The sequence below is a fragment of the Papaver somniferum genome, unplaced genomic scaffold, assembly GCF_003573695.1.
Source record: "Papaver somniferum cultivar HN1 unplaced genomic scaffold, ASM357369v1 unplaced-scaffold_107, whole genome shotgun sequence".
Lineage (NCBI taxonomy): Eukaryota > Viridiplantae > Streptophyta > Magnoliopsida > Ranunculales > Papaveraceae > Papaver > Papaver somniferum.
The window spans coordinates 3,109,169-3,125,947 of record NW_020619603.1 but is presented as its reverse complement, the minus strand read 5'-3'; the positions used below and the strand labels follow the sequence as shown (position 1 = coordinate 3,125,947).

Here is a 16,779-nt window from a genome sequence, read left to right as displayed (position 1 = left end):
CGTGTGGTGGAGGGATTGGAAATGAAATTTTCGAGAAACGCCCAAATTGTTGTATTTTACTTGTTGTTGTATGGAGTCATGGACTAATGTTTTTGCATTTGATAATAATATTATCCGTTCATGTGTCGAATCGGAACCAATAAAATAAAAATTAGTAATCTTCCTTAAGGCCAAGCTATAATGAGACTCATCCCCTCCCTATCCTTTAATTGGAGGGAAGAGATATGGGTGAGAAGACAACTTCGCTATGGCGCGTTTTTATCGCTTTCCTGCATACGGTAGGGGAACTAAGTTTCCGTGTGAGTAATGGCAAATCGATATTGAGTATCCGTTTTTTTCCAAATATTTTTTTGTTGGAATATTAGTATAGGTAAAAAAGTAATCTAGAGTAAAATAAAAAGATACAATAGATAGAAAGGAGATGTAATAGATTAAAAAAAAAAGAGTTTTAGTAAATAAAAAATATGAAAAAGAAAAGTTTTAAAGTAAAATTTTATAAAACAAAAAAGGATATTTAGTTTTCGTGTAAAAATTCATAGATAGTGCACCGTAGTGCTTAGGGAAGGAACAACGTGTACCATAATGCTTGATCTAACATATAACAGTCCTAAAATATTCGATCTTACATAAAACTAGAAGGGCTTAATTGTTGGTTGGCCTACACAGCCGCACAACAGTCGTCTAGCAAAGATGATTTATGCACCACGTTTCTCCTTTTAGACTATAAATTCCTAATAATAAGACTTGTAATTGATTTTAAAATAAAAGAAGATTGTGTAGTAGATTTCTTGAAAATATACTTTATCAACTCGAAAAGTGATGCATTTTTGGTCGGCCCTCACTGCTGCAGCAATAATCTAATTAGGTGAAGCTAGGTAGATGCATCATTCATTTTTCTTATATGTGCATGCGTGTCTAAAACAACAAAGACGAACGAAAGTTCTGATGCTCAAATGGGTGTATAGAGCGAATTTGAGTACACTTCCACAACCATAACTACACTAAAGCATCAATCAGAAGATTGCGCTTTGAATTAGATTAAGCGCTAGAGAAATTTATGGCGTCATATTATTCCCTCTGAAATTCAGTTGTAAGTTAAACTCAAAGATCACCCGGGAATCATGATTAGGAAAAAACACATGATGTCAACTGTCAAGACTCGGACCTGAAGAGGCTTTTTATTTTGTTATTTTTCCTTTTTGTATGGATGTGCGTATTCACATGCGGTCATGATGGCCTTCATGGCTCACTTTTTCATCGTAGAGAGATGGTGTGCTCATCATATTGGGCCAGTGTCCAGTTACTAAATTAGGAAAGCGATTTGACGCATGAACTAAGCTCCAGTACTAGTACTGCCTAAATTAGGTAAATGTTAAAATACATCATATGCTTTTGCTTTGCTTACAAGAAAAACCAATGGTTATCATCTCTCTAGCTAAGTAGCCCCAGAGTTGGTGTCGCACTATGAGAAAGTGATGGACCGTTTTAAAGAAATTCTATTTGCTCACCGTCCATTCCAGTCACAGTACTGCCAATAGTAGCCAACTTTAATCAAGTGCCCACTAGTGGATTTCGTTTTCGGTTGCGAAAAACCATGCATAAGGTTATGCGAATTTTAATCAAATGCCAACAAGTGAGGTAGTCCCAACTTTAATAAGACATGATGAACCCATGCATCTCTGCCGGTGAACATTAATTGATGTGTAAAATGTATGGATTGCACGAGCGATCATCTCTTCTTGTTTCTATATGTAAGTGAGCCTAGCTCTCAACTCATTTGTGAAGACTTAGAATTGCATCACTTAGCTTGTGATTTTGGGTGGAGTAGAGAGGAGTACATAGAAGAAGAAAAGGTTTGTCTTTTCATTGTTCTCTTTTGGGTTTTTGCCTTGATTTGTTTTTCTTTTTTCTTTTCAAGTGTTGATTGGTTCTTCTTCTTTGAACCAGGGTCTGCAAAAACACAGATGGATCACGGATTTAAGATGGTTTTCGTATGGGAATGTGGTGGAGACTTTAAAATCCTGAATCAAGATGCTGCAACATGATGATATTTCCTCTCAAAACCACTATATCAACTAGGCCGACCAGGGTAAATGTTCTGTTTGTTTCATCCTACACCCGAATGAAACGTCTGCATTTCCAACTGGCGTTTGAAGATTGCCATGTAATTTGATCGAATCCAATAAAGTGCGTCGTGAACAAAGTATCCAGCACTTCAAGTAATTCCATCTCCATATTTACATATTATATTAGAGTTCAGATTAAATAGAAAGATTACGGTTTAAGCTATTTGGATTATAATGATTTTTCCTCTCTAAACATGTAAATGATTTGAAGTACTCATAATATCCATATATATATATATATTATATATATATGCCATGGATTTTGTCATTAATTTCCTAATCGCACAAGTGAAACCCAGACTGCGGAGTCTAGCAAACCATTACGTCTGCCTTGATATTTTTCCCTCAATGAAAAGACCTTCCGGTTAGCACGGACACACCTGCAGCGGCTAGGTCTTAATTACCGAGTCACTACTTTCTAACTCGTGCGAGTTGGCCAATCTGGATACCTTTCCGAATTTGACTACGACTAGCTAGTTTTTACTTTTTAGACTCGGCGTTGCATAAAACTCGGTCACTCGAACTCACCAAAAATCATGTTTAAGAATCAAGACTCAAAGTGAACCAATACTGCTGCATAAATTAGGAAAATGATTTGACGCATCACCAACTTGTTATGAACTGATAAGCTCCAGTATCAGTACTATTGGATATGAAACCAATTCTGAACACACAGAGAAATGAAGAAGAAGATACTTGTGCTTATCTTCATATACAATTTCAGGGAAAAACAAACACCTATTTATAGATGCTGGAATACTAAGAAACGTGTAAACAGAAATAACGGCAGACTATTAAGTAATGGCGATAAACTATGAAGTACTACTGACTACTAACGGATACGACTTATTCTAGTAAAGACCTATTCAAAAGTACTAACATTCCCTCCCTTAAACTGAACTCACAGTAGCAGTTTAAAAGATTAGTTTGCTTGTTCAGTGAATGAACAAACTCCGAGTAACTTGCGAAGGTTCTCAAATGCAGCAAACTTGAGAGGCTTTGTAAAGATATCTGCAAGGTTATCTTCACTTCTGCAGTGTTGTATATCAACTGTTCCATCATTCACCAGATCCCGTATGAAGTGATAACTAACGCCAATGTGCTTAGTTCGACCATGAAAAACTGGATTTTTTGAAAGTTTAATTGTAGAACTATTATCACGAAAGATTGTGGTTCTGCCATCTTGAGGGAAATGAACTTCAGCGAGTAACCTTCTCAACCATACAGCTTGACAAGCGCAAGAGGAAGTTGCAATGTACTCAGCTTCCGTGGTTGATAAAGACACAATCTGTTGCTTCTTTGAACACCATGATATGACTCCAGACCCAAACATAAAGGCATAGCCCGACGTACTACGTCGATCGTCGCATCCTCTTCACTGACCTCATTCTCATCATCTTCACTGTCCTCTTGCTTATCATCTTCATCCTCATCACTTGGAAACATAATTACTTGTCCACTTGGAGGCTGCACATGCAAAGATTTGCAAAGATCCATTTCTGCCGCATAATTTGCACCCCAATCCATCGCAAAATTATTTTCAAATCTAGGACAAAAGGCTACACTCATCAAGGGTGGTAATGGGCAACCAGGTCTAAGTTTGAGGCCGATAAAATGACAATTTTGAACAAATCCAAGAACAAGTCTTATACCCTTTACACCATCATTGCAAGGTTTTGTTGGAGGCGCGTAAGTAAAGCTACTACCCTTCCATGCGAAACAATGTACGACGCAATTGAATGTCTCCGCTATTAAAAACCCACAAATGGGCATTGCCATCCAATGTTCTTCGGTAATGATAAAATCCCCATGCAAATGACGTTCGAATGCAACGTACTCCGCTGCCACCCCTGCATCTTTTCTTGGACCTGTTCTCATCATTTTCTTATAGAATTCTTTATTTTTACGTAGGGTTTGTAAAAATCGTTGCCGAATATAGTTCACTTCATTTTCAGGGGGCACCAGATTATTCCCTTCCATAAAATGACCAAGTTGTTCCGCCGTGACGTAATAACCACACTTTCCATCACCTTGCACATCGTCCATTCCTATAATATGCTCATGAATTGTTGGCGATAGATCTTTCAAGTAGTTATTGTATATAAAATTGATATGCCTCATATACTTACCGGACTTATCTCTTTTGGGTCCTCTCATCCTACCAATTTCATGTACAGTCATTTTCTCTTTTATCTTAGTTTCTGAAGGATACATCTTAGCCTTCCCCTTGACATCCTCTTTACTATCCTTTGCTTGTGATGGAAAATCATTATTATTCACCTCTTTGTTACTTGTTTCCGCTTTTTGAATACTCGGACGACCTCGTTTTTTTGGAACTTTGACTTCTTCCTCCTTCATCAACTTCTCAATTTCTTTCTTTGCCTTTTCAAACCTTGCATCATGGTAGTCAACGCCGGATGGATCCCTTTTATTACCCAATAGTTCCTTGTTGGCTTGTCTAGTTTGAAAAATATTCATTTTCTTACTCTTCCTACCTTTCGGTTCACTCTTCTCCAGTTCCAAAATATTTTCTTGGGTGAAAGGATACATGACCGGCATCATGTTGTCCCATAGGAATTTCTTTTGAGGTCGGGACATATTCCTATACATCTCCGCCAAATTTTTCCCATTTGTCGTGTCCCATATCTCTAGATCATCCTCGTTGTCTTCGGTTGGGAGAGGATCGAAGCTTAATTGTTTCCAAAAATGATCAATATCCAGATGAAACTGCTATCAAAGAAAGGATCTTTCTAAATCATATTATTAATGAGTAACCAAGGAGATGACCCATATTCGGATGATATGATTATGAAAGATGATAAACGTATGAGTAATATTTCGTATTACAATGATAATGGTGGTTCGTCTCTCAACCTGATGCATTACGCTGGAACCCCTATATTAGCTAAAAAGTACCCAACACATTGCATGACCTACATGAATAGCAACATAATATGATCATCTGTGAGTTTGTGAATGATACAAGTGGTCTTCAAGTTCGGCTTCTATCTATGTTGATGTGCATTTCAATCGGATGCATTATCACTGGTTATTTAACTGTCCTCCATGACTTGAGGCCGGGTTTCATTAAAGATTATCATTATGGTGCTACAGTCATAATATACTTTTGGATCTGGTATTCCATCACAATCGTTTATTTCATGTGGACTTTGATATATAACATAGCTACTGCACGAAGGAAGTGCCCAGTTGGAGTCCTTCAATACCTTAAACTGGTTTTCAATGCAGATGCAAGAGATGTGCTGAAAGGGATTACATTTATTTTTGTTTTATTTATAATTTTGTTGGTGCTAAACGTATGAGATACTAAGAAAGAGTCGTTGTAATACCAGCTTGGTTAGTTAGCTGATAAGGCCAGCTTGGTTAGAAGTTTCAGTCATGTTTAGTAAGAATTATTCGCATTGCAGTGTAAGAGTTATAGGTAAATATTCTAAACTCAAAACAGCTGCTCTACAACATTTAGACTCATCTCCTTCTGTTTCCTTTCTTTTTTCATTGTAATAGGAATTATTCGCATTGTAATATCATATCATCAACATATTCATCCCCATCATCGTTCCATCGGTAAAATATAGTAATTCACTAGATTCATCATCTGATTCAGCTGTTTCATAACCATCTGAATCATCTGAGCCAGTTGAGTCGTCAGAGTTATCCGAGTCATCTGAGCTACTCGATTGATCAGACTCATCAGAATAATCCGATTCATTTGAGCTCTCAGAATCATCAGTATAATCCGACTCATCTGACCTCTCTGAGATATCAAACTCATCTGAGTCATCTGACTCTTCTCTTTTATTCTTCCTTTCTTTTTTCTTCTTGGCCTTTTGTTTTTCTTTGATATCTGATGGTGATCTCTTCTTGGTATTTTTTTCTTTGTTTTCGTTGTTCTCCGATTGCAATCTCTTCTTCAGCTGTTCCACCACATTTCGCATACCCATATCTGGATCTTCATCATAACTCATCAAACACTCGGCAACATCAGCTGGTGGAATCTCAAGTAACCCCAACAGTTCTTCAACATTTTTCATCAACTCATGTTCTTCAAGTTTCAAATAATTCTTTGCTAAAACCCTAAACGATTCCATGCTACAATAAGAAAGCAAAATATGTTTGTCCATTCGACCTGGCCTCAGCAAAGCCGGATCGAGTTTCTCCTTACTGGTTTTGGAACCGTAGTGTAAGTGTGTTTTTTTGCATTCTTGATTTTCGAAAGCTTTAGCATTTCAGAAGAAGATGTATAACACTTTGCACTTAGATAGCATTGAACTGCTTTGAAAATTGAGTTATCATCTTATTCGTTTTCATATTGTTGAATACGTACAGTAAGGAACTTGGGCTGAACTTTAGAGAAAAAGTAAGAGCATGAACGTTTTGCAACTTGATATACTTCAGGAGGTACTAAATCTCGAACAACACCTCTCAGTAATGTCACTGTTGCATACATAGAACCCATAGATTTCCAATCCGTGAGACCATCTTTCCAATTCCAATTCCCATTCATGATGGCATCCATTGTCTCTCTCTCTCTCTCTCTCTCAAGCTCTAGCTCTAGCTCTAGCTCTAGCTTGCAGTGGTGTGAAGCTATGAGTTGATAACTTGAGTATTTATAAGCAGCAGTCGAGCAAGAAATCAAGAAACCGAGATTACAAAGAAAACCAAAACCGAATTTGCACAGAAAACTGAAAGACAATTTTAATATAGGGGAAAGTAGGAGGAGACCCAAAAAAAATAATATTCTCGTTCTCAGGCCCACAATTAATTTTGTATACCATGACACCCACAATATATGAAATTATTATATGAATCAATACATAACTGGTTATGCATACTATCTTTTCAGGCATAACTCGTTATGCATACTATCTTTTTCAGGGGTATAATTGGCAGCGCAACTTGGACATAACATATCTAAAAATCCGCGCCTTATAATTTTACAAATTTTATATCGTTAGAAATCTTTTTAAAAGAACTACGTAACGAGTACAAACAAGAATATCAAATTTTTGTTTTTCACGAAAAAATCGGAGGTGATCCTCATTTTAGGGAATTTTTTTGAAAACTTGATACTTAACCATTATGAAGTCACCAAAATCGATGCATAACACATTCTGCAGACGCATAACGAATTATGAAACCATTTTTTCGACTGCATAACAAGTTATGTATCTGCATAACAAAGTTATGCATCTATAACAAGTTATGTAACCATTGTTTTGGTTGATTTTAGCCATACATGTAAAAAATTGATGCATAATGCAGTATGCATCCATATTTACGGATGCATATCAGATTATGCATCTATTTTCTCGATGCATAATGCATTATGTAGCCATATTTTCGGACGCATAACAGGTTATGCAGGTTTTCTGGACTGCATAACAAGTTATGCAACAAATTTTGTAGATGCATAACAGGTTATGCATCCATTTTCACGAATGCATAACATGTTATGCAGACAGTTTCTCGACTGAATGACATGTTATGCAGTCATAACCACATCATCATCATCTTTCATGTTTCATTAACTCCCACGCAAACCATTATCTCAGTTATTCGGGGGCTCTTGGTCAAAATCATGTATTTACACCATCATCTTCTTTCATGTATTTACACCATCATCTGCAATTAAACCTTCTTCACAACTCATCCAGTATTGCTTACTCCAACTCAATTCACGACTGAGAGTTTCATAAAAATCTGAAATTCATTTCAAAATCTTCATTGAAAACAAGTTTTGATCATAAATCTATGATGACCAAACCGTGTTCTACAAACCCATTTAGGGATTTTTGCGGCTACCATTAATAACAGTAGTGAATTTAAATTGTAATGAAGAGAATCGGTAGTAAGAGTGTTCGTCGTTAATTCGAAGAAGAAGACGATTTGGTGCTGCTGTTGAGATTAATCGAATTTAGGCATGAATTTGTTATCGAAATCAATCGAATCTCACCCTTTTTTCTGAGATCTAGGTATAGTGGAGAAGAAGAAGAAGAAGAAGAAAAAAAGACGAAGAAGAAGAAGAAGAAAAAAAAAAAAAGACAGAAACAGAATTTTATATTTTGGGTTTGAGAATAATTTTCTTCCAGAATTTGGATGCGTGCCTGTAATTTTGGGAGCATGGGTTTCACAGTAGAAACATTAGGGAAAATGTGTCTCCCTATAGTTTTCGAATCCCATATCAGTTTGTACTTTGTAAGTGCTCAGGGGGGATTTTTCTTTCCCACCTAGTCGGTTTTTAATGTATGGCTTTTCGAATAAAATAAAATAAAATAAATCTCAAGTTTGAAATCTCATCCATATTCTTAGTAACTATCTAAACATTACGTTCTTCAGGAAAAAAAAAAAAACAAAAAAAAAAAGAAAACAAAGAAAATCTAAACTTTTCGCCACCAACAAGACTTATGTCATGACGACACAGATAAATGGGCATTATACATCTAAAAACATGCTTACTCTAAGAGCAAGGCTCCCAACCAGTTAGAATTTTAGGAATAAGGCTCACCCACTTCGAGGCAGAGCAGTGGAGTGCAATTTTTTGTTTCTTTATTTGCCGCGTACATCGCAATGTAAGGATTAAAGGATGTAACATTTCATGTCTTGTTAATTTGTTATTTGGGGTTGGTGCAACTTGGACCAAGAGATAGTTGAAAAGTCATATGCTGAACCAAAGAAAAAATTCAGTATGCCTCGAAATACGTTTCCAATAAAAGGACATTGCATATTATTTGTGTCCATTAATAAATGGACCCAAGTTAACCCAAAATGCTGCAACCGTATTAGGTCTAGTTCTTTAGAACCCGTTAAAGGGATAGTTGTCTGTTTAAATACCAGATTTGCTTCGTCAGTGGATATCTTTTGAAGAAGCAGAATTACCTGGTTGTACTGATGGTACTTTAGCCAAGGTGATTAAGTATGGTAGATTGGTACATACGGGCACTTCTACCTTATATTGACTGAGTTACTGCAATTTCTTTGTTAAACCAGCAATTTAAAAAAAGAAAGAAAAAAAACCGTCTTAAAAGAAGACACTTGTGCAAGGCGTGCAACCGTGCATACTTTCAACCAATTGTCATATACACTAGGAAGTCAGGAAGAATGGAAGGTACTCCCATACGTCAGGAATGACGAAAACTAGAACACAACTAAAGACGTGATCAAAACTATTCAACAATTACGTGAAATGAAGTTGATATCCCATATAGACTCATTGTTCACCATGCAAGACTCCGGGACCTGCATAGAAAAATATTAACGGCATTTTTGTATCTACTAGTTAACCTAACCCAAGAAATAAGGTAGGGCTAAGCAGCCTAACCTTCCAAACTATCTAAATTATCTAAAACTAGTTTCTCACCTGTGCGATGAACGGGTCTATTTCTTTCTTGCTTACCAAGTATTATTGTACGGGATGATTATGAAAAATATTATAAAATTAATTTCTAAAACAGAAAATGGGCTATATAGCCAAAAAGACAAGTTTTCTGTGCCATATGGACTCGTAGAAGTTTCGTCTGGCTCAAATGGACAGTGCAAGTTTTTAATTGAAACTGACCCAATTACCCTTTTGTAACTGCACGTTCTCCGTCTCCCCAACAAAACCACGTTCTCCTCCTCTCTTCAGATGAAAACCGCCAACATCCTTCTTCTTCGTCTTCTCACAAACCAGAAGAGGAACAAATTCATCCACCATTTTCCTACACCAAAAACCATAAGAAATCGATTTCCTCCACCGTCTCCTAACCATCAACAGTAGCAGATTCATCGGAAAATCAGTTTCCTCCACCGTCTGCTAGTTTCATCAACCTTCAACACCGTCGTGAAATTGGGTTTCATTCACCGTCAACATTGTCGTGAAATTGATTTTCATTAACCGTTTGCAAACACCATCAACACTACTCTACAATATCAGAGGTTTCTAGGGTTTCAATCAATCTATCACTTCAGTGAAGAATCAGGGTTTGAAATCAATTTGAAGAATCAGGGTTTCAAAATGTCTCCTCGAACTCGTAATTTTTCAATCCCTAACTCTGAATTTCTCTTAGTTTCAGAATTGCATGGTTAATTGGTGGTTTTATTTCCATTTCAGTTGATTAATTTGTTTACTTGATGATTTTATTTTCATTTCAGTGGGTATGTGTATGTAACTGTAGGTTTGATGAAACATACTTGCATCTGGTTATTTGAGTTTTTTTTTTGTTGAAATGGATTTGTTGAAGTGAGTTGTTTGGATGGAATTGTTGTTTTAACTCGCTTGCAGGTTTAGACTATGATGAGCAGATTAAGACTAGATGAAACCAGTTTCATCCATGTTAAAATCTGCAGTTTCATACAACATTGATGTCTATGTTTGTGTTGTTGTGAGATTTGCATATACTAGTACAAGTAATTAGATGTAAAACCATTTTAGTTTCATTTCAGTGTAAAATAAACCATCAACTCCATGTAGCCATGCTTCTCTTGTTATTTGTTTAGAGTTTGTTGTGAAATTTGGTTAGATGTTACTCGGGTATCTGCTAAACTAGCATGAGTACTGGATATTAGGTTGTGATAATGAATATGTGGATAAAGATTTGTATTACATGTTGAAACTGGTTTCATTTAAAGTAATGTTAGGATGTAACTTGTTGTCATCTAGCATTAACAGGGGATGTAGTTGGTTTTGCATCTGTTGGTGTACCTAATTCTAATGATTAGGTTGTAAAGAAACTGTGTTGGATGAAACTGGTTTATATTCAAAACGGTTGTATGTGTTTCATTCTGTTAAATCATTTGCGCAAATGCTTTTGTTGTATTGCGTAAATGATTATAGTAGTACTTTAGTATATGGATGAGTGTCTATGGCATTGAAATGATGTGGATTCTTATATAGTGTACTTCGCAATATATGAAAACCACATTGCTCTAATATGATAATCCACCAGAAGTGTTTGATGGTTTCATATGTTGGTGGTTTTAATTTTAATGATTATGGGACTAATAACAGCGTGGATATCAAACTCCTTGTATTTGATTCTTTAGACCATGTTAACATGTATAATATATAGGATGTAAGTTGGTTTCATCTGATACCTGCAGAAACTTGGTTTTATCTAGCTCTAATATATAGGATGTAACTGGGTTTCATCTGATTCCTGCAAAAACTGGTTTTCATCTAGCTTTGAAGATATGATGTAATTGAGTTTCATCCATATTTAAAAATATGATTTAACTGGTTTTATGCCAAATTGTTACAGGAAGCAGTAGCAAGAAGAGTAAGAAGAATGATAGTGCTGAAAGAAGAACCAAGAATAAGCATGATGTGAACGTGGGTATTGAATCAAGCACCAGGAATATGGATGATGTGGATGCCGAAATGGATGAAGACAAGTCACCGAAAAAGGAAGGAAAGAAAACATTCCAAGCAAACATGAAACAAACAGTTGAGTTGCTGGGTTCACTGGTATTTACTAAACCACTTTGCTGGGTTCACTGGTAAGAGTCGATCTCGGATATGAAATCCTAAGTGATGAGAACAGTTGCTGGAAAGTTTGATGTATTTAGGTTGTTTTTAAAAAATTATTAATGTAGGATACTCATTTGGAAGTACTTTTTTTGTTGTTGAACTCTTTCTTCGCGTACATTTGTGATCAGTGGATCTTTGTTAATTCAAAATACCTATTGATGTTTCTGAAAAATGCATATACTTCAATTTCCTTATAGTTGTGTTTGAATACGCAGGATGAAACCAGAATGGTCATATTTTTTTGTCAGAATATACATGATGAAACCAGTTTCACCCTGGCCAAAAATCTCATTTTTTTCCAGAATATGCAGGATGAAGCTGGTTACATCCTAGCCTGTAAAAACTTATTGCATTCAAGTCAATGAAAACTGAAAAAGATTCATAATACAATTAAAAAACCAACAGAAGAATATAAGATACATGTGTTTTATGTTTTTATGAAGAAAAAAAAAATTCAAATGTAAATACTAGTTGCAAAAATATAATTCCAGCTAAAAGAATCTTAAATGTGCAACAAGAGGCTGCAGAGAAGAATAGACTAATAAAAGAAATCATAGTAAGACACTGCACGGAATGAGGAATGGAGATGTTCTTAAGCAGGTTCATTGTTGACGTTGCTTTTTTGCGGGAGGATGAGCACACATCGTCTTGTTATGACGTGCCTGAGTATGGCAGTTACCGCACATAATTGGTCTCGTGAAACTTGCACTGCCGGTGTCAGGAATACTTCTTCTTCGTCCTACCGTATTTTTTTCCTAGGACAGTTGGTGGGTTCACAAGTCTTCCAGTAGCAAGGGATAACCGGCTGACTTGTGCTAGGGCATGAAACTGAAAGGCAACTCCCTCATTCTAGGTTCACGAACATAATCAGGAACACGAAGAGGAACACGTTCAAATAAACGAAACTCCAAGAAACTCAACTGAAAAACATGACACATTGATATGACAGATTCAATCTTTGCATCACTGTCAACAACCATGCTTCTTCCCTCATTGTCAAATACAAACTGGATTGACGAAATATAATTCCAATAAGAACACACATACAACTTCAACTCATCAATTGTTGACTTCATATTAACGTGGTATGGACATGTATCGAGACCAAGGATAACCTCACAAAAAGTTTGCTGATCCATCTACAAAAGGAATATATAAACAATGTAAATGAATATGGATGATATTCAATTGAAAAAATTAAACAACCAGGATGACTAAAAACCAAATTCAACAAAAATTGGTATAAAAATACAGGTTTCATCCTGCTTTTAAAAACTGGAAAATCAATTGTAACATCCATATTCATCATGGCAACCAGTTAGAGCTTTCTACTGTGCAAAAATTGTAAGCAAACTCTAATCAAACACAGACATGATGATACTATACCAATTCAGTTCACTTCCAAAACAATGAAAAACTACAAATCACTTTAATCAATTTGGATTGCATTTGTGTATTGTTTCAACAGGTTTAAACTAAATTTACTTTGATGAACAATCAATCGATTGGATATAAACAAAAAAACACGTTTACAAGCACCAACTAAAACCAAAAATTGGTTATTAGTAAAACCCTGGATAATCAAAATCAACAACTAAAACCAAAAGATAATCAAAAATCCATAATAATTGATAGAGAAACTTCAAAATCGACATACCCAGATATGCATTATAAAGAATTAGACAAAAACGAAATCAAAATTGGATTAATTGAAACTTGAAACTTACTGATTTGCGTTACTGGTTGTTGATGATATTAGATGACTTGAAAGTGGAGTAATCTAAACTTCGATTCAACAATCGTTAATCACCATGATTGATCAACCAGATCTGAAAAAGACACGAGCTCTAAATTTTCGATCAAATTCTGCAGGTGAGGAATACACGAGCTCTGCCGGGACGAGGAGGTTCTGAAAAGAGAAATAAATTCTCTTTGAAAAGAAGGGTTTAAAAGGTTAGGGGGTATCTTAGGTAAGACATATTTTTTTATTTTAATTTTCCTGGGTGAAATATCCAAATTGGCTATATAAACTGTATATTTATGATTTTTGGCTATATAAACACTATCATAAGCTAAGAATCTATTTCACCCAGGAATTTTTTGTTTTGATCTTTTTGACCAATTTTGTGTTTTTAAAATTGGATAAAAAGTATTACATTAACTAGTTGGAAGCCTAACAAGCTAAGCTCCAACGACATTTACTACATTAATTGAACAGGTTGTCGGGCTAATCTACAAGCGAGCCTCATGGGTAACCTAGCCAAAGGAGCCGAAGCATATGCGGGGATGAGATTGTGTCACAAGAAGGGGCAAGCTAACACTACCTTCCATGTTAATTCCTGCAATATTACGTCATTTGGGGATCGAACCTGGGACCTCCTGGAGCGCATGAAATTTTGGAAAACGGAGATGACCAGTTGAGCTAGGTGCCCGTTTGTCTAAAAACACGAAACCAGATACTGATGTAGAGCACTATTCTATGTATGTCCTGATAAGGAACAATTCTTTCATCACTTTCATATGCATAACTTATGAAATCTCACCTCCAAATAATTTGCACATTGAGAAAAGCATCAAAAGAAACACGGATAAGAGTTACTGTGCCAAACAAGGATTATTACTACACAAATAGTGAAAGGAAAACCATTTTCACTTACTAGAAATAAAGAAGAAGGGAAAAAAAAGTAAAATAAACTAGAAATACTTTAGCAATGAGCCAAATAGACCCAGTTTCATTTTTTTATACCCAAACCGTTTAAAGAATGATTTATCAAGAGAACATTGCCAAAACCTACTAATTAAACACCTTTTTGGCAGCATACAAACAAGAATATGGGATATTACAAAATTTTTGAAACAGGTAATGGACATAATGGCAAACCCAAGCGAAAAAATCAAAAGTTTCAGATCTAGTGTAAAATACTTGTAAAATGGTGGACCGATGATTGCAGATCGCTAAATATATTAAACTAGGTTCGGTTGATAATTGAGATAAACATATAAGCCGAATTGTTCGTAAACATCTTTAGGGTGAAGAACATAGTGAAGTTCTACTGCTAATTGGTCTCAATTATAGTCCAAACTTCACTCTATAATCGCATGAAACTAGGTCTTCTTTTTTTTTCTTTTATTATTATGATTAACCCTATTCTATTAATCAAAAACAACAGAATAAGTAACGATTTTACATAAGTATCTTTTAATACTCATTTCTAGGGTCGGTTCTTCACTAGGTTGACTTTCTAATTGAATTTCTGCTTCGACACCTCAATTTTTTCTTGTTCTTTAATTGTAGGATTAGAAGAAGAATTTATACCCATTGCTTATTTCTTGTGCGAGTCAATTTATATCTATGTTTAATAGACGATGAAATTTTCGTGAAGCGGTGATCAATTGTGGAAATTAAAACAATGTTAGTTATGATTTTTGATTTTAAAGTCAGGGAAGAAGAAAATCTTTCAAGTTTAAAGGCGATTTCGATTTTTGATTTTTGATTTTTAAGGATAATGACACTTTAATAATTAAAATCATTTAACGATATATAGGTAATAACATTACGTTTAGACACCCCTTACAAACCCTCCCAAACCCTCCCAAGATGGGATAATGAATAGCCGCAAAACAGGTTACATATAAAATCCATCTGCCTTAAAGTTTGTTTTGAAAATGTTGCAAAAGAGACCAATGGGCCAAGCCCCGTTATATTTCCAACTCTTTAAAATGAACCGTTTTTTTTGGGACTACTCAAAAATGGTGGGGGAGTACTCTCCATTTTTTTGGGTGGATATTAGAAGTAATAATGAATCACCCCTTATCTAACTTTTCTTCTAATACCAAACTTGCCCTTGATAATTAAATTAGTGTAATGATTAGTGAGATTAAATTAATAATTTGATTGTTTTCAAAAAAAGAATTATAGAGAGGGAGGAGAAGAAGATGAAGATGATAATGAAGATGAGGGTTTTGGAAGAAAAAAATTTAGATATTTTTCTTTAAGAGGCACAACAAGAGTATGATGTTTTGGGTACTCACGGATACTTCAAATTTAGTTAATGGTGCTTGAATTGGCCAAAATATTCCTAAAAATGAACAATTTACAAATTGATTTCGGTTTCGTTAACAAAGTTCGGTTACAACATTTTAAGAACAGGTAGGCGAACTCATTCTGCAAGTTTAGTTCGGTTAATGTTTCTAAAAACACAGGTAGCCGAACTCAGCTTTAATGGAGTTTTTTCTTTCACAGAAATGTTCGGTTAGGAGAAAAAAATTGCGACGGGTAACCGAATTAAAAGTTCGACTGGGAAAATAAAATGATAAATTTGCGACGTAACCGAACCCAATATATAGGTTTTCAGAGAAAAGTTCGGTTAGCAGAAAAAAATTTGCGACGTAACCGAACTAACGGTTAGGAAAAAATATTTGCGACGTAACCGAGCTTTTCTCTGAAAGAAAAAACCTCCATTAAAGTTGAGTTTGGCTAGTTGGACAAAGTTTTTCAGATAATTCATAGCCGAACTTTTATCTGCAATTTCCATTTTCAACTCATTTTGATGATAACTTCTCATTTTTTCAAAAGAAAACGAATGAAAAGTAATGGTTTGTTATAATTTTGATTTTGTTTTGTTAATGATTTAAATTATGCTATATATAGAGTTGGCGTTAGTGGTGATTTGAGGTGGTAGGTAGTGGTTGGTGGTGGTGAGCGGCGGTGGTGATGGGTAGAGGTGGTTATATATATATATATATATATATATAGGTGGTGGTGGTGTTGGGAAGAGGTGATTACATATATAGGTAAAGGATAGGTTAGTCATTTCCACATCTTAGGACTCCCCTTATAAATATAGGGTAGACATTCCTATCACAAAGTAGTCCCCCACCATTTTTGAGTAGTACCAAAAAATGGTTCTTTAAAATTATTCAACTGTTGAGTAGGATAGCAGTCGAAAGAAGAGTGGAGTGTACTTCATTAGTTCCTCATACTGGCTGGTTTAGAATGAGGCTTATAGATATCCAATACCTTTCCTTTGGACTCCTGGTTCAGCCGAGTTTTGAAGTTTAATCTCATTCGGGCACCTTCACATGCACGAAGTATGCACAAATAGGAACAGTATATACAGTTCTGAT

At 35.5% G+C, this 16,779-nt stretch overlaps 1 protein-coding gene and 1 long non-coding RNA gene across 2 annotated transcripts; one reads left to right on the top strand and one right to left on the bottom strand.

The window, feature by feature from the left end:
* Window positions 1-1,653: 1,653 nt before the first annotated feature.
* LOC113327720 lies at window positions 1,654-2,289 on the top strand. Its single transcript, XR_003349159.1, has 2 exons — window positions 1,654-1,853; window positions 1,948-2,289. It is a non-coding gene; the product is annotated as an uncharacterized LOC113327720 (long non-coding RNA).
* A 3,382-nt stretch (window positions 2,290-5,671) lies between these two features.
* LOC113327869 (AAA-ATPase At3g28510-like) lies at window positions 5,672-6,663 on the bottom strand. The gene is made up of 2 exons (XM_026574990.1): window positions 6,468-6,663; window positions 5,672-6,363 (listed from the first exon to the last, which is right to left on the bottom strand). The coding sequence occupies exons 1-2, from the start codon at window positions 6,661-6,663 to the stop codon at window positions 5,672-5,674; spliced, it is 888 nt and encodes a 295-aa protein (XP_026430775.1).
* Between the last annotated feature and the right edge of the window lie 10,116 nt (window positions 6,664-16,779).